This window comes from Macaca thibetana, chromosome 5, assembly GCF_024542745.1.
Source record: "Macaca thibetana thibetana isolate TM-01 chromosome 5, ASM2454274v1, whole genome shotgun sequence".
Taxonomy (NCBI): Eukaryota; Metazoa; Chordata; class Mammalia; order Primates; family Cercopithecidae; genus Macaca; species Macaca thibetana.
The window spans coordinates 183,409,794-183,433,120 of NC_065582.1; the positions used below are offsets into that span (position 1 = coordinate 183,409,794).

At 54.9% G+C, this 23,327-nt stretch overlaps 1 protein-coding gene across 1 annotated transcript in view; it reads right to left on the reverse strand.

The window, feature by feature from the left end:
* Window positions 1-1,305: 1,305 nt before the first annotated feature.
* Window positions 1,306-23,327, reverse strand: part of CFAP99 (cilia and flagella associated protein 99) — a 44,925-nt gene continuing 22,903 nt past the window's right edge. The window contains exons 5-16 of the mRNA XM_050789974.1: window positions 22,374-22,486; window positions 20,291-20,468; window positions 15,536-15,616; window positions 15,280-15,351; window positions 14,269-14,340; window positions 13,796-13,884; window positions 12,873-13,077; window positions 5,419-5,560; window positions 5,024-5,175; window positions 3,969-4,174; window positions 1,631-1,793; window positions 1,306-1,422 (exon numbers count right to left, since the gene is read on the reverse strand). Coding sequence (XP_050645931.1) covers window positions 1,306-1,422; window positions 1,631-1,793; window positions 3,969-4,174; window positions 5,024-5,175; window positions 5,419-5,560; window positions 12,873-13,077; window positions 13,796-13,884; window positions 14,269-14,340; window positions 15,280-15,351; window positions 15,536-15,616; window positions 20,291-20,468; window positions 22,374-22,486 — 1,590 coding nt within the window. The remainder of the gene's footprint in view (window positions 1,423-1,630; window positions 1,794-3,968; window positions 4,175-5,023; window positions 5,176-5,418; window positions 5,561-12,872; window positions 13,078-13,795; window positions 13,885-14,268; window positions 14,341-15,279; window positions 15,352-15,535; window positions 15,617-20,290; window positions 20,469-22,373; window positions 22,487-23,327) is intronic.

Here is a 23,327-nt window from a genome sequence, read left to right on the forward strand (position 1 = left end):
AGTGCTGGGATTACAGGTTTGAGCCCCCTTGCCCAGCCAATGTTTATTTCTTTAAATAAAATTTAATCTGCTCCCAGCTGCAATTCTACAGAGGTGGACATTCTTCTCCTTACCCACCTGGGTGGTAAAATCCTGGGGTTCTCACAAACTCAGAATATTGGAGTAGGGCTCTGGTCCTTTAGTCTGTTCTTGTCACTGCCAAGATGCCTGCCTTCCTGGGCTGAGTGTACCCTGGGACTCAGCCTCCTCATCTGAGGTGCCATCTCCTCTGCAGGCCCAAGGAGAATATTGGGAGTTGGGGGTGGAAACATATCTCCCCTGGACATCTATCTTAAATCTGTTAGTTTCCACTCCCCAACCCCTTACTGCTCACCACCCCACGGACTTGACCCTCTTCTCTCTTTCCTGGGAAGAAGATGGCTTAATGTACTTTCTTCTTGAGGCTGACTTTCACCAGCAGGCATTCACTCAGCAAGCCTGTCCTCAGGGTGGAACCCTCTCTAACCCACCGGGTCCCAGGACACTGCAGAACCAATCCATCTTGGTCCCTGCCCTGGGTGAAGTCCTGTCTCCAGTGGACCTGATCTTGTTGGATCTGGGCTGCTTCTGATGCTAGAGAAAGGGGAGGAGGGGGTGCTCTAAAGTCACCCAGGCCCAGCTCTGGGTTCTGGCCCTCTAGGCAGGTCACATTGCCTCTCTGAGCACCTGTGGCCTCATGAGCAGAACAGGGGCAGGCCAGTTCCTAGGTCCCTGGACGGTAGTGAGGATGGTGGAGGTGCGTGAAGGGCCAGTGCAACGTTGGCACTCAAGAATCCTGGCCACTTCCCTAGCCAAACGCACACTGACAGTCGCCACTCAGTCTTGGGGGTTCCCTAGGTGAAGCCACCTGGATGCCGGCAAAGGGTGGGGGTTCCAGATTTCCACATCCGAAGGAGTTCTGGGAGTTCCAAGAGGTGGGCACCAGGAATGCCTTGTGCTAGGGAAGTGCTAGGACCTGGGCCGGGGTGGCCAGATTTCGCTTATAAAATTGCAGGATGCCCAGTTAAGTTGAATTCCCGATAAGGAGAGGATACATTTTTAGCATAAGTTTGCCCCCACGCAGTAACTGGGCGTCCTGCCTTTTTATCTGGCAATCCTTTTCTGGGCAGATGGGGGCTAGGGAGGGAGAGGGGTGCGGGGGCAGGTGCAGCGGGGCCAAGGGGGTCCCGGCCAAGGAAGAGGAGGCGCGCACCGCGGGCCGCACGCTTTATTGGGGCGGTGGGGGTGGGGGTGGCCCGCAAGCGGCTGGGGCGCGCTCTGCCCGGCTCAGGCGGCCTCCAGGCGGCGCGCGGGCCCCGGTCCGGAGCCTCCCTGCTGCAGCGCCTGCAGCCTGCGCTCGCGGCTCCGCTCCAGCTCCAGCCAGTGCTGCGCCTCTAGCTGCGCCTGCAGGTCGGAGAACGCGTCGGCGCGGGCAGGGACGCCCCCCACCGCCTCCCGCGCCCGCCTCTGAGTAGCTCATGGCTGCGGCCCGGAGCGGATCTCCCCGCCATCCCCCCCCTCCTCGACGCCGGTCCCCTGCGCGCCGCGCCCGCCATCCCCACCCGGCCCCGGCTTTCAGTCGCCCGGGCTCCTCCCACCAACCCGGACTCACGCGGGGCTTGGGGCCCGCGGCCCGCGGCGCCGACACGTGCAGCAAGGCCGCCTGCCTGCTGCGCTCGGCCGCCCTCTCCGAGATCCTGCGCCGCAGCTGCTGCACGCGCTCGTCCTGCGAGGGGGCCTCCGGGGCCGCCGCAAGGGCCTTCTTCTCCTCCCACCTGGTAGGCGACGCGGCGGCCTCAGAAACAGGCCGCCGGGAGGCCCAGGCCAGACCCATGATGCCACCTGTGTCCAAGCGACGCGGGGACAAGGAGCTACGCGGCCGGAGAGGTTCACCGGAATAATTTAGGACACACAGCGAAGCCCAGGGGCCGCGGTGCGCTCCCAGACAGGACCACCGCGCAGGGGCTGGGGGTGGGGGGTCTCCAGCACTTCTACCCTTTTGCTCTTTTTTTCTTTTTAAAAATTTTTGTTGTTGTTTGTTTGTTTGTTTGAGGCAGGGTCTCACTGTCGCCCAGGCTGGAGTGCAGTGGCACGATCGTGGCTCACTGCAGCCTTGACCTCCCAGGCTCAAGCAATCCTCCCACCTCAGCTTCCCAAAATGCTGGGATTACAGGCGTGAGCCACGGCGCCTGGCAGCTTTTTAAAAACTTAACATTTTTTAAAAAAGGTATTACAGGTGTACTAAGTATATGCATAACTGGGGTACAAATGTGAAAGCCCCCTTTGACCTCACACTCTTTTGTCTCTTGCCTGGAGGTACTCCCTGCTAACGCTGTGGTGCTATGGTGTGCATCTCCACAGGTATCTGCAGACATGGCCCTTGATCCTTCTGATGGTATATATCGTTCCCTGCTGGCTTTGGCGTCCGGAGACCTCACAGCTTTGGGGTATTTGCATGTGCTGTTCCCCTGTCTCCACCACTCTTGTCTCACTGTCCAGGTCGCCCCTGGTGAATTTATGGCCTGGGGCCTGAGTGCATTCCTGAGCCCTGCTCTAACTTTTTTAGCAGGAAGTAGACCTTTGGAGGCACCCTGACACCAACCAGGCTGCATCTGAGCTCTGCCAGGCCGTGGCCAGCAGCTGGAAGTGAGAGCTGTCCAGGTGTTTGCCACCTTGGGGATCTGGTGGGCAGCCAGCCAGCCCTGAACAGCACCAGCAGCGGTTGCCCTGTGCCTCCTCTGAATTGCAACCAGAGCAGCAGCCCCTCCAAGGACCAATAGTGAAGGGTTCTCTTCCATCAGCAATGATTAGTCCTTCCTTCTGTCTTCCCTGTCATCCACCCCACCCAGTCCCACTCAGAAACTTTCTCTGGAGCCCTGTATGCCAGGCTCCAAACAAGGCTCTGCTACAACAGCTGGGCCTCCCTGGGAACTAGGCCAGGGTCCAGAGACCAGCCTGACCCCAGGGCCAGGGGACATGCCTGCCCATGTCTGACCTGGTTGCCAGGGGATAGCCACAAGGGGCTAAAAAACATCACCAGACTGTCCCCCCAACAAGTAAAAAGGCATCTGTATGTGTGTGTATGCACACGAGCTATCTGCCACCCTCAACTAGATCCTGGTTTAAAAAGAAAAAAAAAAATTAAAGCAGCAGTCTTTAAAAAATGTTAGCCAGGCTGGGCTCACGCCTGTAATTCCAGCACTTTGGGAGGCCAAGGCAGGCGGATCACGAGGTCAGGAGTTTGAGACCATCTTGGCCAACATGGTGAAATCCCATCTCTACTAAAACACAAAAAGCCAGGCATGGTGGCACACTCCTGTAGTCCCAGCTACTTGGGAGGCTGAGGCTTGAACCTGGGAGGCAGAGGGTGCAGTGAGCTGAGATTGTGCCACTGCATTCCAGCCTGGTGACAGAGCAAGACTCCATCTCAAACAAAAAACAAAAAAACACAGTTGGCCAACAGTCTTTGGACACCTGGAGAAATGTGAAAAAAAAAATGAGATATTTAGATGATGTTGGGAATTTTTTTCAATTTTCTATTGGTGTCAGGGTGCTGTGGTTTTATGTAGGACGATCTTTTTTTTAGATGTATGCTGAAGTGTTTAAGAGTAAAGTGCCTGATTCCTGCAGCTACTTCCAAATGCTTCTGCAGACATAAATAGCTAGCTGGCTACGTGAAGCACATATGGTGAAAGGTTGGACCCATGAGCTGGGTGCAAAAATGACCGCATCTAGGTCATGGCATCTAAGCCATGGAAGCAGAATTTTGCACCATTCCCATGTGCCTGGAAGTCACCTAATACAATAATAGGGGTGAGGGGAGTTATGGCAAGGAACTTCCTGGGCAGGAGGGTGGCGGGTTGTTTCAAGGAGACCCACCCAGGAGGGTACAAGGCAGGCTTACTGCTCCCTGTCCACCCAGAGGCACCCTCCCCAAGCCCAGTACCAACCTCAAGGCTGCAGATCTCCCCATGGCTGCACGGCACAGCGAGATCTGCTCCACCGTGTTCTGCAGTTCCTGGCTCTTGGTGCGCTTGCCCTGAATGATTTGATCCCGCTTTTCTTCTTCCTTGCGCCGCTGATTCTCTTTGAGCAGGGCCAGCCGCTCCCGCAGCTCCACTATGGACATCTCTCCTTCCAGGCCATAGCCAGGGGTCTATGGGGTGGTAGGGGAGGCCCCAAGCTGGGCCCTGATGCTTCCCACCAGGATCCCTCCCCTGCTCCATGGGCCCACCCCTTGCCCACCTTCCCTCTGCTTCAACACTGCTTATGAAACATGCCCCCAGCCTCTCCAGCCTGGGCTCTGCTCTGCAACGCTATACCTTGTGTGGGTCTGCACGTCTCAGCTGGACTGAGGCCCCTCCACTGTGGCAAGTCCCAAATGGAGCTCATGACTATCTCCCCAGCCAGGCTTCGGGGCCTGGGGCAGACAGCCGTTTGCACTCTCCATGGCCTTGGGGCTGGGCCAGGCCCTGCAGCTGGCTCCCCGTGCTCCTCTGAGGCCTGGCCCCTCCCCGTGCTCCTCTGAGGCCTGGCCCCTCCCCGTGCTCCTCTGAGGCCTGGCCCCTCCCCGTGCTCCTCTGAGGCCTGGCCCCTCATCATGCCTTCTCACACGGGCTTCCAGCAGACCCTCCTCAACCTCCTGCTCCATCCAGCCTCCATCCAGCCTTTGAACACCTGCCCTCTCCCTACACTGCCCTTTCCACCCTGGCCCTCCCTCAACAGGCAGCTCCTAAGTGGTCTCCTCCGTGAAGCCCACCTTGGCCACCCCCAGGGGTTACAGAGGACTGGCTCAGTGTCTGCCTCACCTGCGGGATTGTGAACTCTTAGGACCAGACCCAGGCCCGTGCCACATGGGTGCTAAGTCACAGAGGGTGGCAGGCCAGGTTTCAGGTGGTGCAAGACCCACCTGTGGCGCTGGTGGGAACCGTGGAAACTGCCTCCCATGGCAGTGCCAGCACGGAGGCTCCCTGAGGCATGGGCCTGTCCAGGACTGTGTCCTCACCTGGGTCAGGTCCACGAGCTTGCCCTTGCGCGTGGGCTGCGTCTCGAGTGCGCGCAGCTGGGAGATGAGTTCACAACGGCGCCGCTGCTCCTCCTGGGCCGCCTGCGCCCTGCGCCGCAGCAGCCCCCGACTCTCCTCAATCACCTCCTGAACTTGGGGGCCAAGCCAGGAGCTGAGGTGGCCGGTGGGTGTCAGGGCAGGCGCTGGACAGGGAGGCACCTCCCCCAGGGTTCCCCAGCCAGGCCCCTGGCCTCAGTGCGGCCACTTGGGAGTACCTCCCTTAAGGGGCCCCGTGACCCTTGACAGCTATAGTAGCTGGCTCAGGAAAGGGTGGTAGCCCAGCACCTGAGTGGGGAAGAACGGGGCCGGGCCAGTGACACTTGGCTCCTGACTACCTGTCTGCCGTCGGCCCTTCGTGAGCTTCGTCTGGGCGGCCTTGACGTTCTTCTGCCCCTCTATCACCTGCTCCACCAGCTGCTTCCTGGACCTGTCCTCCCGGAGCTGTGTCTCCGCATGCTGCAGCATCAGCTTGGCCATCTGCTCAGACAGGGAACCTGCCACAGTGAGTGGGTCTGCACCGGCTTCCCTGCCTGGTCCCGCCCCGGCCCAGGCCACAGCATGAGGTCTGAAGGTAGACCCGGTCCCTGCCTTTGAATCACCCCCGAAACCAGGTCTAAGCCCATTCACTCCTGGCGGGGCTTTGGAGGTTGGGCCTGCTGGGGAACTTCCACCTCACGTCCTCTCCCTTCCTCCCAGCGTGGTCTTGGGGGGTACCTTCCTGCATTTGACGCCACCCAGTTTGTGGTACTTTGTTGTGGTAGCCCTAGAGACCCAGTGCACCCAGTAGCAACGTAAGCTGTTCACAGTGGAGGGAACCAGGGTAGGCAGCCCGGGGTAGGGGGGGCGTGGAATACTCTGTACTACCTTTATGGCTTTTCTGTAAATTTAAAAATTGTTCTGAAATAAAAAAAATAAAAGTTTCTTTACAAATTTGGTAATACGTTGTATGGAAATAGGAGGTGAAAAAAGTGGGCACCAAAAAATACCAAAAGTCCCATCTCAGTCAACCAGACAATGAGCAAAGAGAGAACAGAGGCGGTCCACACCGGCCCTCCGTCCCCAGCCACAGCGCCAGGGGCCACGGCACGGAGATGGCTGGGCACCTCAGGCTGGGAGTGTAGAAGAGGGCGGCAGTGCCTCCGGGCTCTTTGGGAATGTGGAATCAGGGAGGCAGCAGCAGTCCACAGATAAGGCTCCCGCTTGGGAGTAAGACACACAGGATGCGAAGTTCTGCCTCTGCCACCCTGGTAGCTCCCTGGCAGCGGACAAATCTTGGGCCTCTCTGGGTTTCAGTTTCTTTGCGGGGAAATGAAGATGGCCACGCCCACCTCCTCAGGTGCACTGGGTGCTGGGCCAGCACCCAGCAAGGGCTCAGGAAAGAGTGTCCCCATCAACCACAGCACCAGCCTCAGCACAGAATAGGGAGTCGGCAGAGAGGAACGAGCAGAGGAAGAAGGAAAAGAGGCCCACAGACCGGGAGTGGTGGACAGGGATAGGTGTTTGACAGTCTATGAGTGTGTGGTCACTGGGCCAGGCTCACAGTAAGGCGAGGGTTCCCAGGCAGTAAGCAGCGGAGAGAGCAGCCTCAGAGCCTGAGTCCAAGGTCACACGCCAGGCTGGGTCCACTCAGACATCAACTTTGGACCCACGGTCCTGCCTGCCGTCACTCAGGGGCCGGGGCAGCCACATGCATCCTTGGGCCTGCTGTGGACGTCCCACCAGGTTTCCCACACATTCCCTCCTCCTTCCTGCCACAGATCATGGCTTGCACTGGCTGCTTACTAAGCTCACACCAAGCCCGAGCTTTCAGTTACCTGCACCGGCACCTTCAAAATTAAAAGGAAGGGAGAACACATAGAACAGCATTTCTGTGACCAGAATCAAGTGGAAAAAAGATGCAAGTGCTGCTTGATGAAACAATCTGCCTGAAGACTTCAGTAAAATGTTCTCCCAGGGCCAGCTGCAGCGGCTCACACTTGTAATCCCAGCACAAGGCTGAGCAGGGAGCATTGCTTGAGCCCGGCAGTTTGAGACCAACATAGTAAGACCCTGTCTCTACAAAAAATACAAAACTAGCCAGGTCTGGTGGCTCATGCCTGTGGTCCCAGCTACTCAGGAGGCTGAAGTGGGAGGATCATTTGAATCCAGGAGGTTGAAGTTACAGTGAGCCATGATTGTGCCACTGCATTCCAGCCTGGGAGACAGAGCAAGACCCTATCTCAAAAAAAAAAAAAAAAAGCCTGGGAGACATCCCAGCACTTTGGGAGGCCGAGCAAGAGACCCTATCTAACAAAAAAAAAAAAAAAAATAGTATTAGTCCCAGCTACTCGGGAGGCTGAGACCGGAGAATGGCGTGAACCCGGGAGGCGGAGCTTACCATGACTGAATCCAAAACAGACTCCGAAAAAAAAAAAAAAAAAAAAAAAAAAGTGAATAATTACCCATGCAACCACCCATGTCATTGCTTACCCAGGAGTTTAGTGTTGATACTAGTACAGCTATTCTGGGTTAATGTCACAGTGATAACAGATTAAAAAACAAGTTATTGGCCGGGCACAGTGGCTCATGCCTGTAATCCCAACACTTTGGGAGGCCGAGGTGGGCAGATCACCTGAGTTGGGTGTTCAAGACCAGCCTGACCAACATGGAGAAACCCCGTCTCTACTAAAAATACAAAATTAGCTGGGCATGATGGTACATGCCTGTAATCCCAGCTACTCGGGAGGCTGAGGCAGGAGAATAGCTTGAACCCGGGAGGCAGAGGTTATGGTGAGCCGAGAGCATGCCATTGCACTCTAGCCTGGGCAACAAGAGTGAAACTCCATCTCAAAAACAAACAAACAAACAAACAAACATTTTTTTGTAGACACGGGGTCTCACTATGTTGTTCAGGCTGGTCTCGACCTCCTGGGTTCAAGTGATCTAGCCACCTTGGACTCCCAAAGTGCTGTGATTACAGGTGTGAGCCACCGCATCCAGCCGTAATTTAAAAATCTATCCTTTTCCAGCCCCATTGCTAGAGTACTTTAAAACTGGTCACTGTAGGCCAGACATGGCGGCTTATGACTGTAATTCCAGCACTTTGGGAGGCCGAGGCGTGTGGATCACTTAAGGCCGGGAGTTCGAGACCAGCCTGGCCAACATGGCAAAAACCCCATCTCCAAAAAAAACCAAAAAAAAAAAAAACCCAAAAAACTGGTAACTGTTGAAAAAAACAGAAAAGCACCCAGATAGGGAACTCAATACTGGCTTCTATGAGGCACGGAGGTTCCTTGGAGAATAACTGAGTCTGTGTGTCTTAAGCAGAGAACATTCAGGTAGGCCCCAAACATCTCTCCTCTCAATGGAAAAGATGCTTCCAAAGACTCTTGAGCAGTGCCCAAAGGTCAGAGGAGGAGACGAAAGGGTGCCCATGGGTCAGGTTGTGGTACTAGAACCTCAAGCAGAAACAAAAGTTACAGTTCACTAAAACACATTGAGGCTGTAAAAGCAATCAGTCCAATATAAGCTGCATAAGAAAAACTAAAACTCTTTTTACTTCAAATATTTAGTGCCACCTAATCTAGTTAATTTAGTAAGAAAAAGTATTAGTCACATGAATGCGTGTAGCCGGACATCCTTAGACCAGGAGAGAAGCCTGATAATCCCTCTGTAACCTGGTGTGAGAAGAGTGGCATTTTCTTTTTTTTTATTCGAGACAGAGTCTCACTCTGTCGTCTAGGCTGGAATGCAATGGCATGATCTTGGCTCACTGCAACCTCCACCTCCCGGGTTCAAGCGATTCTCGTGCCTCGGCCTCCTGAGTTGGTGGGATTACTTAGGAGTAATTAGTTGGTGTGCCACCACACCCAGCTAATGTTTGTTTGTTTGTTTTTAGTAGAGATGGGGTTTCACCATGTTGGCCAGGCTGGTCTCGAATGCCTGACCTCAGGTGATCGGCCTGCCTCAGCCTCCCAACGTGCTGGGATTACAGGCGTGAGCCACCACACCCAGCCAAGAGTGGCATTTTCTAACTCCAAACACAACACGAGAAAAGAATGTTAAGTTTGAAGACATAAAAAGAATATTTGCATGGGAAACACACATCATAAGCCTCATATACAAAGTCTAATGACAAACTGGAAAAAAAGCAATCTGCAACAATATATTATAAAGATTATTTTTCATAACATATAAAGAACATCAGGCTGGGCGCAGAGGCGCATTTCCATAATCCCAGTATTTTGGGAGACTGAGGCAGGTGAATCACTTGAGCCCAGGAGTTAGAGACCAGCCTGGGCAACAAGGTGAAACCACGTCTCTCCTAAAAAGGTGGTGCACGCCTGTAGTTTCAACTACTAGGGAGGCTGAGGTGGGAGGATGGTTTGAGCCTGGGAGGCAGAGGTTGCAATCAGCCGAGATCATCAGCGACAGAGTGAGACCCTGTCTCAAAAAAGAAAAACTGTGGGTGGGTACAGTGACTCATGCCTGTAATCCCAGCACTTTGGGAGGCCAAAGTGGATGGATCACTTGAGGTCAGGAGTTTGAGACCAGTCTGGCCAACATGGTGAAACCTCATCTTTACTAAAAATACAAAAATTATTCAGGCATGGTGGTGTGCACCTGTAGTCCCAGCTACGTAGGAGGCTGAGGCAGGATAACCGCCTGACCCTGGGAGGCAGAGGTTGTACTGAGGTGAGATCAACCCACTGTACTCCAGCCTGGGCAATGGAGTGAGACTCCTTCTCAAAAAAAAAAAAAAAAAAAAAAAAAAAAACCCAAAGAAAAAACAACAAAAAAAGAAAAATTGCTAAGAGAGTACATTGTAAGTGTTCTTACCATAAATAAGTATATGAGATAATGCATATGCTAATTAGCTTGATTTAGCCATTTCACAATGTATTTGTATTCCAAAAGATCATGTTAGGCCAGGTGCGGTGGCTCACGCCTGTAATCCCAGCACTTTGGGAGGCCGAGGTGGGTGGATCACGAGGTCGGGAGTTCAAGACCAGCCTGGCCAAGATGGTGAAACCTCATCTCTACTAAAAATACACACACACACCAAAATATATATATATGGCTGGGCATGGTGGCACATGCCTATAATCCCAGCTATTCAGAAGGCTGAGGAAGAGAATTTCTGAAACCCGGGAGGCAGAGGTTGTAGTGAGCCATGATCACACCATTGCACTCCAGCCTGGGCGACAGAGCAAGACTCTGTCTCAAAAAGAAAAAAAAACAAAAAACAAAAATTAGCCAGGCATGGTGTGCTCACCTGTAGTCCCAGCTACTTGGGAGGCTGAGGCAGGAGAATTGCTTGAACCCAGGAGGCAGAGGTTGCAGTGAGCCGAGATCACACCACTGCACTCCAGCCTGGGCGACAGAGCAAGCTTCCATCTTAAAAAAAAAAAAAAAAAAGGCTGGGCGGTGGCTCACGCCTGTAATCCCAGCACTTTGGGAGGCCGAGGTGGGCAGATCACGAGGTCAGGAGTTTGAGACCATCCTGGCTAACACAGTGAAACCCTGTCTCTACTAAAAATACAAAAAAATTAGCCAGGCATGGTGGCAGGCACCTGTAGTCCCAGCTACTTGGGAGGCTGAGGCAGGAGAATGGCGTGAACCTGGGAGGCGGAGCTTGTAGTGAGCGAGATGGCACCACTGCACTCCAGCCTGGGCGACAGAGCGAGACTCCTTCTCAAAAAAAAAAAAAAAAAAAAAAAAAAAAAGAAAAATAAAATAAATAAATAAATAAATAAATCAGCCAGATGCGGTGGCTCACGCCTGTAATCCCAGCACTTAGGGAGGCCAAGGCAGGCAGATCACGAGGTTAGGAGATCGAGACCATTCTGGCTAACGTGGTGAAACCCTGTCTCTACTAAAAATACACAAAATTAGCTGGGCGTAGTGGTGGGCACCTGTAGTCCCAGCTACTCAGGAGGCTGAGGCAGGAGAATGGCGTGAACCTGGTAGGCGGAGCTTGCAGTGAAATGAGATTGTGCCACTGCACTCCAGCCTGGGCGACAGAGCAAGATTCCATCTCAAAAAAAAAAAAAAAATGTTATATATCATAAATATATTCAATTGCATTTGTCAAGTTAAAGAAATAAAGAACCAAAAAAAAGTCAAGGAAATGAAGGTCAAAAGTGCAATAGAAAATGGACAAAAGACACGAATAGACGGTTCATAGAAATAGACACAGAAATCACTTATACATGTGGACATTTGCTCAAATTCACTGATAAATAAATGAGATGGAAATCAGAACTATACCGAGATACTATTTCTCACCCATGAAATAGGCACAAATTCACGAATTCACCTGGTACTCTGGGCTGGGGCATGCGGATCAGACCCCTCTCACACTTTGGGGGAGTAAGATGGTAATAAAAGTACCAGGGAGACGATTGGCCATATTCAGTAAAACCACGCGTCCCAAACGAGGACTCCCGCATATCCAGTTACTCTTTGGTGTGACATCTGAAAATGTAACTTCCTCTAGAAGTTTATCCTGAAAATCCAGCTCTGCAAAGGTGAAAGCCTTGCACATTGTTCTTTGCAGATAAAGCAAAATGTGACCTTTTATGTAACAAAAAAGGAAAGGAAAAAGTACATATATACAAGGGTGTTATTTGCTTTGAAAGACGGGAAAGGCAATCCAGAAATTCATGAAAGGAAGGACCTACAAAGGAAGATGGAAATGGATTGTAAGTTATAGACTTACAAGAGGTGAGACTTCTCTGAGTCTACCTTTTCACATTGTTTGGACTTCATTTTTATGTTTATTTGTTTGTTTTCTTTTTGAGACAGCTACACTCTGTTGCCCATGATGGAATGATCATGGCTCACTGCAACCTTGACCTTCCAGGCTCAAGTGATCCTCCTACCTCAGCCTCCTGAGTAGCTGGGACTATGGGCACACACAACCATGCCCGGCTAATTTTTGTATTTTTTTTTTTTTTTTTTTTTTTTTTTGAGACGGAGTCTTGCTCTGTCGCCCAGGCTGGAGTGCAGTGGCGCGATCTCGGCTCACTGCAAGCTCCGCCTCCCGGGTTCACGCCATTCTCCTGCCTCAGCCTCCCGAGTAGCTGGGACTACAGGCGCCCACAACCGCGCCCGGCTAATTTTTTTGTATTTTTAGTAGAGACGGGGTTTCACCGTGGTCTCGATCTCCTGACCTTGTGATCCGCCCGCCTCGGCCTCCCAAAGTGCTGGGATTACAGGCGTGAGCCACCGCGCCCGGCAATTTTTGTATTTTTTATAGAGACGGGATTTTGCTATGTTGCTCAGGCTGATCTTGAACTCCTGGGCTCAAGTGATCTTCTGGCCTTGGCCTCCTAAAGTGCTGGGACTACAGGTGTGAGCCACCATGCCTGGCCTGACCTTCATATTTCTTTTTTAAAGTAAAAAGGAAAGAAAAGGCAGACCTTAAAATTGAATACAGACACAGACAAAACTATCAAAAGAAACAATCTAAGTGATCTTTGATCAAGCCCCTGACCACAGGCCTGCAAAGGGATACGTCCCAGGAGAGAGTATACAGGCTGGCCTCCTGGGGCTGAGGCTCCCTGCTGGTCCAGGCCACTGGGAGGCCCACTGGAAGGAGCAGGCACTCTCGGGGAACACAGGCTGAGAGTGCCTACCTAGGCAGTGTGTCCTTCAAGGAGGAAGAGGAGCCGGGACCGACACATCAGTAGCTTCTACGGGGGTGCTGTGGACACTCGGCTCCGCTGCCAGTCCTGGCCCTGCAGCTCCCAGTGGGCACACAGCTCAGCTGGCTGCCCCATGCCCAGCTGCCCCGCATGGCACCCACCTGCTCCTTCTGCTGCTCCACTCTCTGCTTGTTCTCCTGCATGAGGCTCTGCCGGGCCAGGACGGCCTCCTCATGGCTAAGCTTCCCTTGCAACCTCCGGCACTCGCTTGCAGCCAGCTGCTCTTCCCGGTCCTTCGCCTGCATCTTCTTTTGCCACTCAAGGAACTCAGAGAAGTCCCCAGCCCCATCCACGAGCTTATCAACCCTGGGCAAAGAGGGACAGAAGCACAACTTGGGGTTCCTCCCGTGATGGAGGCTACTGGGTGGCCACGCAGGCGTGGGCTGCTACTCCTGACACCCAGCTGCATGGCCTGCCCTTACTCCTACCCCCGACCCACAATCCACCCATCAGCCCCATCCACTCACCCCTCCCTTCATCCACTTGTTTGTCCAACTGTCTGTCCACCCACCAACCCTGTGTCCGTCATCTGTCCATTTATCAACCTTCTGTCCTCCACTGGCCTGGCCACCCTTGCCCCTGTGCACCATCTGTGCGTCCACTCTACCATCTGGTCAGGCACCCATGCTCCCCCCACAGCCTGACTTGCAGACAAGGAAAGACATGACCACATTGCGTGGGGTAAGCACAGGGGTTCGCAGCCCTGGTGGTCTAGGAGATGCGGGGGGGCATCGGGAAGGGGTCCAGAGAGGAGGTAACCCCAAGGGAGGTTTGGGGTGGGTCAGGCCTTTGCTAAGTTCCTCCACCCCCATTCATGCCCCTCCATGAGCCGGGATGATCTTTGTAAGGTGCACCTGTGACCCTGACACAGTCCTGCTTGTCACCCCTGCCGCTGCAGGACCACAGCCTGTTGTGACCCCTGAGCCCTCTCCACGGAGCTGCCCAGCCCCCAGGCCCCTCGTCTGGGCCTTTGCTCCCAAGGGTGATGCTGTGGAAGGCAGGTGGGGGGCCTGCCACCCTTCACCTCTGCAGCTCTTGCTCCACCTGCCGCTGGTACAAGGCCCCTTCTCGCAGGATGGCTGTGGTGTTCAGCTTGACCGGGACGTTGTCTGGCTGTGGAGTGGGGACTGGCTGTGGTGGGGACTTGAGGGGACCTTTGGGAGCAACAAGTGACCCTCCTGCCTTCATGCCCTTCATGCCTACCCCCTGCCCGGGTGCCCTTTACACCTACCCCCTGCCCGGGTGCCCTTCACACCTACCCCCTGCCCTCATGCCCCTCATGCCTACCCCCTGCCCTCACGCCCTTCACGCCTACCCCCTGCCCAGGTGCCCTTCACACCTACTCCCTGCCCGGGTGCTTCCCTCTCCCCCAGAGTGGGGCCGTCCTTGAGACTCTGGATCCCCCAGCTCAGGTCATCTGAGCCTCTAGGGACAGAAAAGGTCTGGAGGGGTGGGTGCCCAGAGACAGCAGCCTGACCATCCAGGAGAATCCCTCACCCTATAGAAGGTCAGCTTCGGAGTCTTTCGGATTCGGGGTGGGAATTGAAGCCGCAGCTGCTGCTTGGAGCCCTGCAGGAGTCAGGGCAGAGCTGGCTGCCTGGCACCTGTGCCTGCTGGGTGCCCCCAAACACACACCAGGTAGATGCTGGCCCAGCACCCTGGGGAGGCCTGGCTCACTCCTCTTCATCCTCCCCGCAGCTGCCTACTCCTACCACCACCCCAGGTCAGCATCTCTGTCTTCCAATGCCCCCAAACCTTGCTGGGGTTCCACCCAGGTTGGAACAGGGAGGGTGCAGGGCCTGTGGGCCTGGGAACAGTGGTTTCTAGTCAGGACAACTTGGCCTCAGGGCTCAGTGACTCTCTTCTCAGCCACCCCCAGAGCTGGGGTCTGGCTGGCCCCCATGGCCTCTCTCCAAGCTTGTCTGCTCCCGGCCCAGCCTCCAGCTGCTTTGCCAACACACCCCAGGTGGGCACTGCAAGTTGCAGTGAGTGGAGTGGCTGCAAAGGCCACCCCTCTGAGCACTCAGCCAAGTCGGCCCCGCGGCATGCACCATGCGGGCTGCCCAGCCCGGGTCTGCCCTCACGGTGGGACCCCTGCCACCCAGTGGGGCCGTGCTCCTGAGTGAACCCCGCCAGGCACAATCTCTCCTGTCCTTGTCGCTTTGCTTTTTCTTTATTGGCAAACATACCTGGGTTTGTGTTTTCCTTACAGAGGCATGAAATGCTCGTCACAGAACATCTGGAGACACCAAGAGGCAGCACCTGCAGGTGCTTTCCCGTGAGCTTCCTCCCAGGGGATGTGGATGCGCATCTACACCCGCCTGCTTAGGGGCCACACCGCAGTGGGCTCAAGGCGCACTTTCCCAGTGTTACTGAGAATCCGCCCCTCCCTGGCCCTCAGTGGTAAAAGGCTACATAAGTGGTCACTGCGATAATGTTGGGAGGAACTTTCTGATGGCTTGAGAAGATGCCACCTCGATGATGGGTCTTGAGAGAGCTGGGCGGTACCTGCACTGGCTCCCCGCAGGACCTGGGCATGGCGCAGCGCAGTTCCTCAATGTTTGCCCTCAGCAGCAGCTCCTGCCACAGTGACATGGCGGCTCCAGTTCCACCAGCCTCTGCCCAGTGTCCTCCAGGCCATGGGAGGACGAGCTTCCACCCAGTCTCTCCCCTCTTGCCTCCTCCTCCCTCTCCCCACCCCACCTTCCCTTCATACATCCCCCACATGGGGTCTCTGGGAAGGCAGGGGTCGCACACAGCTCACCTCGGCCTTTCGGCGGTTGTGCCTCTTGACCGTCTCCAGCTGCTGCTGCTCCTTGGGTGGCTGGTAGGTGCTCTGGGGGACCTGTTGAAGTGGTGGGAGGAAGAGCCTGTGGTCAGCAGCTACGAGTGGGAGGGGGCCCAGGAATGCCAGGGCCAACAGCTTGGTGGATGTAGGTGAAGGGGAGGGTGGTGGCAGCCTGCACTGGAGGAGAAGCAGGGCTGGAGCTAACACTGCTAGGTGCTGGTGGGTCAGTGTTGGAAGTAAAGGGAAGGAGGTCAGGCTGGTCATTGGCGCGGGGTCTGGAGCTTGGCCGGGGATGCGGTGGGTGGGGTAAGACGTGAGCCAGCAGTACCAAGGGCGCACCATCGGCCAGCATGGGATGGCCAGGGTGGGTAGGAGCAAGAGGGCAGCCAGTTCCCTTGACACTGGGAGACAGGCAGAAGATGGCTGCCTGGGCAGGAGAGGCTGGGAGAATATCACAGACCCCTGCAAAGTAAGCTGTGGGGAGGGGACACTGCAGAGGACAGGGCAGCTGGACCACATCCCCGAGTCCAGTCACAAGAGGCTCCGATAACATGGCCGGAGCTGTGTCCATGGAGGAGCAGGAGGAGGCCGGCCCAGCTCCAGACCGCTGTATCTACCCTCCTAACTCCATGCCTTCTCCCTTGCACATCTAACAGTCATGGAAAATCAACTTTTCCAAACCTAAAACCCTCATCTTCCTCCAACCAGCCCTCCCTCAGCCTCACTGACCACAACTGCTGTCCAATCCTCACCCATGCCTCAGAGTCCTCCTTGTCACCTGTCTCTCACACCCACATTCATCTCCTGCCCACCTGCTTCAAGACATCTCCACAAACTGCCTCTCACCACCCTCCTTGGCCACGGCAGCTGGAGGGACCCTATGTTGGTGCCAGCCTGCCTCAATGTGTCCTGTCTCTGCTCCCTCCAGTGCATGTGTCACCAGACTGGTACCCCGCCTTCCCTCTTCCCTGCCTCACTCCACTCCAGCCCCTCCTGGCCGCCCTTAAACACTTGACGGGGGGTGGGCACCGCCCCGGGCCTTTGCCTGCACCTTGCTCCTGCCCAGGATGCTCTTCCCTGAGACACCCCATGGCTGACTTGCTCACTCCTGGATTTTTACTCCATGGCATTTCTTGGGGGGCCTTTCCAGGCCACACAATCTAGAATCACAACCGCTCCAATGCTCATCTCCTTTGTCTGCATCCTTTTGTCTCCTCAGCATTTATCACCAGTTAATACAACATATGTTTTACTTATCCTGATTTTGTCTGCGTCCCCCACTGAAGTGCATGCTTCATGAGGTCACAGTGCCTGGCATACACTTGGCACTCTGTAACTATCTGTTGGATGAATGAATGAGTGAATTCCAGTGGGCCCTCAACCCTGAAGGGGAAGGATGTCTTAGGCATGGGACAGGGTAGGGAGGGTAGAGTATAGTTTCAGCACAGCCACCCTGTGGATGCAGAGAAGGTACATGTCCACCAACATCTCACAGATTATACTGAGAAGCACACAGCTATAGAGCATGGGAGGGCATGGTGAGGGCCCAGGCAGGGGCTGTGCTTGGCAGACAGACACACACACACACACACAGAGAGAGAGAGAGAGAGAGAGAGAGAGAGAGAGAGAGAGAGAGAGAGAGAGAGAGAGAGAGAGACAGAAGAAGCTGGCAGCATGACCTGAGACAAACACACTGAGCCCTGAGAAGATGGGGTCAGAAATGCTGAAGATTATACAGATGGGGCAACTGTGGGATTGCTCAGCAACAAGGTCTCTGATCATCCATCCTTCATCCACCTCCATCTAATCATTCATCCATCTGATCATCCACCCACCCACTCACTCACCCACCCATCCATCCGTCTATCCATCTATCCATCCCTCTATCCATCCATCCATCCATCCATCCATCCATCTATCCATCCATCCATTCATCCACTCATCCATCCATCTACTTATCCTTCATGAAGCCAACAATCCATCCATCCATCCACCCACCCATCCATTCATTCACCCACTCATTCATCTACTCACCCATGTGATCATCCATCTATCTATCCATAATCTAATCATCCATCCATCCATCCATCCATCCATCCATCTACCCACCCATCCATTAATTCACCTACCCACCCATCTGCTCATCCATCTAATCACCCATTCATTCATTTGATCATTTATCCATCCATCTGGTCATCCATTCACTCACCTACCCACCCATCCAACCATTTAATTATCCATCCAGTCATCCAATCCATCCATCCATCCATCCATCTACCCACCCATCCATTCATTCACTCACTCATTCATCTACTCACCCATGTGTTCATCCATTCATCCACCCATAAACTCATCTAATTATCCATCCACCCATCTGTCCATCCATCTGTCCATCTATCCATTCATCCATCTATCTACCCACCCATCCATTCATTCACTTACCCATTCATCTACTCATCCATTCATCCATTTGATCATCTATCCATCCACCTGATCACCCATTCACTGACCCACCTACCCACCCACCCAACCATTTGATCATCTATACAATCATCCATCCAATCGTCCAATTATCCATCCATCCACCCATCCACTTATCCTTCCATGCATGCATTTATCCTTACATTCATTCACTTATCCTTCCATGTGTCCATCCATCCATCCATCCATCCATCCATCCATCCATCCATCCAGTCATCCATCTATCCATCCACTTATCCTTCCATTCATCCATCCATCTACCAACTCATTCATTCATTCACTCACCCATCCATCTACTCACCCATCTGTTTATCCATCTACCCATCTGACCATCTATCATCCATCCATCCATCTGATCTCCATCCATCCACCCACCCATCCTTCCATCTGACTATCCATCTATCCATCAACTTATCCTTCTGTGCATCCAACCATCCATCCATCCATCTACCCATCCATCCATCTACCCATCCCTCCATTCATTCACCCACCCATCCATCTACTCATTCATCCATCTACCTGGTGATCTCTTCATCCATCCATCTGACATCCATCCACCCACTCACCCATGTACCCGTCCATCCATTTGATCATTCATCCACCCATCCATTCTTCCATCCAATCATCCATCTATCCATTCACCCATCTAATCATCCATCCATCCATCTATCCATCCATCCACCCATCCACCTACCATCCGATAGTCCATCCATTCATCCATCCATCCGTCCACCCATCCATCCAACAGATATTCACTGAGGTTCTGCTTTGAGCCATGACTAGGCTAGGCATTGAGAATATGGGAGAAATAATGGCCAGGTGCGGTGGCTTACACCTGTAATCCCAGCACATTGGGAGGCCGAGGTGGGTGAATCACCTGAGGTCAGTTAGAGACCAGCCCGGCCAACGTGACAAAACCCTACTTCTACTAAAAATATAAAAATGAGTCGGGCGTCGTGGCCGGTACCTGTAATCCCAGCTACTCCAGAGGCTGAGGCAGAAGAATCACTTAAACCCAGGAGGCAGAGGTTGCAGTGAGCCAAGATTGCGCCACTGCACTCCAGCCTGGGTGACAGAGCGAGACTCTGTCTCTAATAATAATAATAATAATAATAATAATAATAAAAAAATAAAAAGAATATGGGACAAATAAGATGGATGATGTCTGCTGGAGGAGGCAGACAATAGGCAGGTCCACAAATTACTAAACAACTCTAAATTCAATTCTGTGAAGAAAAGGAGCCAGGATCAGTGAGAAGGAAACTAAGTGAAGGACCTGACATGTTTGAGGCATTCATGAAAAGCCTCTCTGGGAAGAGGGATTTTAATGAGACCTGAAGGATAGCGGAAGTGGGGCAGGACTCTGGGGCCTCCCAGCACCATCCCCTTCCCCTCACATACATCCCTTAGTCCTGTTGCAGAACCTGTTGGTTCTGGGAAGCTCAGTCCATTGCTTGGGGTAGAGCCCGTGACCAGTCAAGACATTATATTCCTGATCACAGTGATCAATTCAAGGCAGGCATGAGACCTAAGCTGGTCCAGTCAGACTTTTCCAAAGAATTCTTGGCCCCAGGTGTCCTCTCATGGTATAGGTGGTGGCAAATGAGGATATTTTGCTATAATCAGGGAAGTTAGCCCAAAGATGAATTCGACTTACAGAGGAGACTAGGACAGAGAGCCACAGAGAAGCAGAGCCGGAACCCTGGTCACGTATGCCTGAAGCCTATCCTACTTCACTCAGTAGAGCCCGTGCTCTATTGTCTAAGCCAGTTTGAGCTGCATTTTTCTGTTATTTGCAATACAAAGCATCCTGACTGATAAGTCAGCAGTGGGGAGAGAAAAAGAGAGGAAGAGTCTCTAGGCCTGCCCAAAGAGTATGCTGTTGTCTACGTGTCATACTTAATGGGGAGGGGGTGTTGCAATACGTCAGAGTTAAAAGTGGGCTCTAAGCTCCAACTCCAGACAGGTCGGAGCCCCATGGCCTGACAGCTCCACTCAACACCTACTTAAGAGGACCACAGTGTGTGGAGTGTGGGAGCCCACCGGGTGGGCTCCGGGTCAGCTGGGCTTCCCTCAATGTGGGGAGTGGGGGTGGGGATGGGGTGGGGTCATTTAGTGTTCCTGGTCTAGTTCAGTGCACCCTCAGCCCTGCGGGGAGCCCAGTATCCCACAGGCCCACACAGTCCACTCTCCCAGCCTGGCCACCCTGATGCCTGCAAGCCGGTGCCCGCTGAGAATGCCCACACTCACTGGTCTTGGCTTGGCCACGACCGGGACTAGCTCAGGCGCTGGAATGGTGCGAGGCCTGGGGGCAGTCAGGTTGAATTCCTTGGGCTCTGTGACCTTGGCCTTGGTCTTTAAAGGAGAGGACTGACTGGCAGACATGCCCTCCAGGTGGTTGATCAGCTCCTGGACCTTTGGCTGCCATCTTGAAGGCAAAAGTGGAAACGCCTCTTATGGTCACTCCGTAAGCTATTCAATAAGGCGATGGCCTTTAGGATACAAAAGGCTCCCAGGTGATTGGATCCACCTTGGGGTGGAGGTGATAGTGGGGTGGATGGCCTCACTTCACGAAGTGCCTTCTATTTGTAGGCACACACACTGTCAACCACACCCCTGAAACATATACAGATGCAGTCCCCTTGTACAGATACAGGAAACAGGCCCAGAGGCATTGGGCCATGCTGGTGAGTGGGGAGCTGAGAGGACAGGCACAGCCCTGCTGCAGGAATCCAGGGGCTCTGAGGACAAGCAGTCGCCAGGACTCAGGAAGCCAATCTGGGCCAGAGCAGATGGAAGCCAGCAGTGGAGAAAGGAGCTGATTGGAAAGGAACATTCTGGAACTACACTGTTGGTGACTCCTGGAAGTGGAGCTGTGGAGTCAGGCGGGGCAGGAGCCCAGTTGTACTTGGTATAGCCTCTGGGTGGGGGTGCTCTGGAGCAGGGGTTTGGGAAGGGCCTTGCCAGGCCGCCCAAGTCTGGGGCTCCCCCTTCCATGTCCCACACCCTGCATGGGCACAGCCCGCCATCACCAGCCTATCAAGTGTCCTCTCATGTGGGCTCCCAGGCGGCAGAGGGCATGGCTTGAAATAGCTCCTGCCTCACCTTAAAAGCCATGGTCCAGGGCCCATAGCAAGGAGGGTCTTGGGGGTCTCTCCAGGGCCAGGCCCCAGTGCTCCCAGCTTGAGGCAGGTTGGGGAGAGGGGCAGGAGGTTTGTGATGGGGCTGGTCCTAGAGCAGGCAGAGGAAGCCGACTGGGGGTGGTGGCGCAGGAAGAGGGGCTCATGGGAACTGAGCTGAGCAGCTTCCCAGAGGCAACCCTGCAGGCCCAGGCCATGGGGGCCCCTGAGTAGGCAGTGAGTCCAGCCTGGGGCACAAGGTAGGGGCACCAGCAGGGCTGCTCCTACTCCTTCCTTTGGAGGTTTATCTTGATTGCCAGGAGTGGGCTGGCTGGGACTGGGGATTTCCCCTTGGTAAAGGAACATCTCCAGGCCTCCTCTCCCCACAGGAAGGGCTTCCATCTCCCCGGGCCTCCAGGTCTTCTGCACCCAGCTGGCACCTAAGTGGTCTGCTTGTGCCAGAACAGTCTGCCTGTCTGTCCTTAGGAAGACAAAGTGGCTCCCCTCAGTCCTATCAGAAAGGAAAAAACTGGGGGGCCCCTCAGCTGCACCCAGGCCCCAGTGGGCCTCTCCATGGAGCACAAGGCAGGGCCCTAGTGACTGTGCTGACCCCTCTGCGTGGGGGTTCTGGCCTGCCCCGGTGTTTGCCCCAGTCCTGCTGGGGAGGCAGGAGAAGGCGGCAAGGGCAGCAGGCCTGGACATGGCCCTGGGGACCCCAAGAGAGATCTGGACCCCAGAATCCACCAGGAACTGATCTGTGGCTTCCTCAGCTCCCTCCACCCCCACCCGTACTCTGCACTCTTGGGATCTGCAGAGAGGCCAAGGGCCCTGCAGGGTCCCCACAGGACTAGAGCCACCAACGCAGCCCCAGCCAGCACGTAGGCCCCAGCGCAGAAGAGTCAGCTCTGCCCCATTCACTCAGCCAGTCCTGAAATGGCCTTCAGCCACCCACCACGTGTCAGCTGCCTGGCATGGAGGGAACCCAGGCTGGCGCTTGGGCAGCTGGACCATGTCCGTTCCTCCCCGCCGAAGCTGTGGGGCCAGCCCGGCACTTGGGGCTTCTCCGAAGCTCTCATCCCAACACGGAGTGATTACTGACACTCATAGAGCTTCTGGGAGCAGGAAGGGGAACGTGGAGCTCCTGTGCCTGTGGAGGCACCTGGAGTGGGGTACAGATGCCATTCAGGGCCCCCAGAGCACCCCATCCAGCCCACCTCATCAGGGGGTCGAGCCAGTTCTCCTTCACGTGGGCCGGCTCGTAGATGAGGCTCCACTCGTCCTTGATCCACGAGCACAGGTGCGGGGGGTTGAAGAAGAACCTAAGGAACTGGGGTGGAGCGGGGCTGTCACGGGGCTGGAGCTGTGGGCCCAACCCCTCACCGGGCAAAACCCCCAGCACCCCCAATGAGCTCCCTGCCCCCAAGGCCCCCAGCACCCCCAGTGGCTCCCTGCCCCCAAGGCCCCCAGCACCCCCAGTGAGCTCCCTGCCCCCAAGGCCCCCAGCACCCCCAGTGAGCTCCCTGCCCCCAAGGCCCCCAGCACCCCCAGTGAGTTCCCTGCCCCCAAGGCCTCCAGCACCCCCAGTGGCTCCCTGCCCCCAAGGCCACCAGCACCCCCAGTGGCTCCCTGCCCCCAAGGCCATCGTGCAGGGTATGCTTCTGGGACTGTCACTACGGAACTCTCCTGGCGCTCTGATGTGCAGTGCTGGTGCTGGTGCTGGTGCTGGAGGCCTGGACCTTGGCTCCCCTTCAGCTGGGAGGAGCACAGCCCCCGGGGTCCCTGGGTGGGCTGCCATGGGGAGAGGGGTGCCTGAGAAGCTGGCAGCACATCCTCAGCTTGGAGGGCCTTGTCCAGTCAGCTTCCCGAAAGCCAGCTGGACGGGGAGCTGAGGGTCTGGGGCTCCATGGTGATGGCCCCAGACTCAGCACTGGTCCCTGTCCCCACCCAATCCCTCCATCTCCAAACCCCATCCCCACACTCAATGTCACAGCTGGGCTGCTGCCACCAGGACCAGCCCTGTATTGAGGCCCCCATCCTCACTGGGGTGTGGTGGGGCAGCCGTACCCAGAACCTGCTGGAGTTGGGGTGGGGCTTTGCGGTGGGTCTGAATCCCCCTCTGCCAGTTGGCGGATTCCCTGGAGCCAGCGGGGCCATCAGCCCCCCACAGG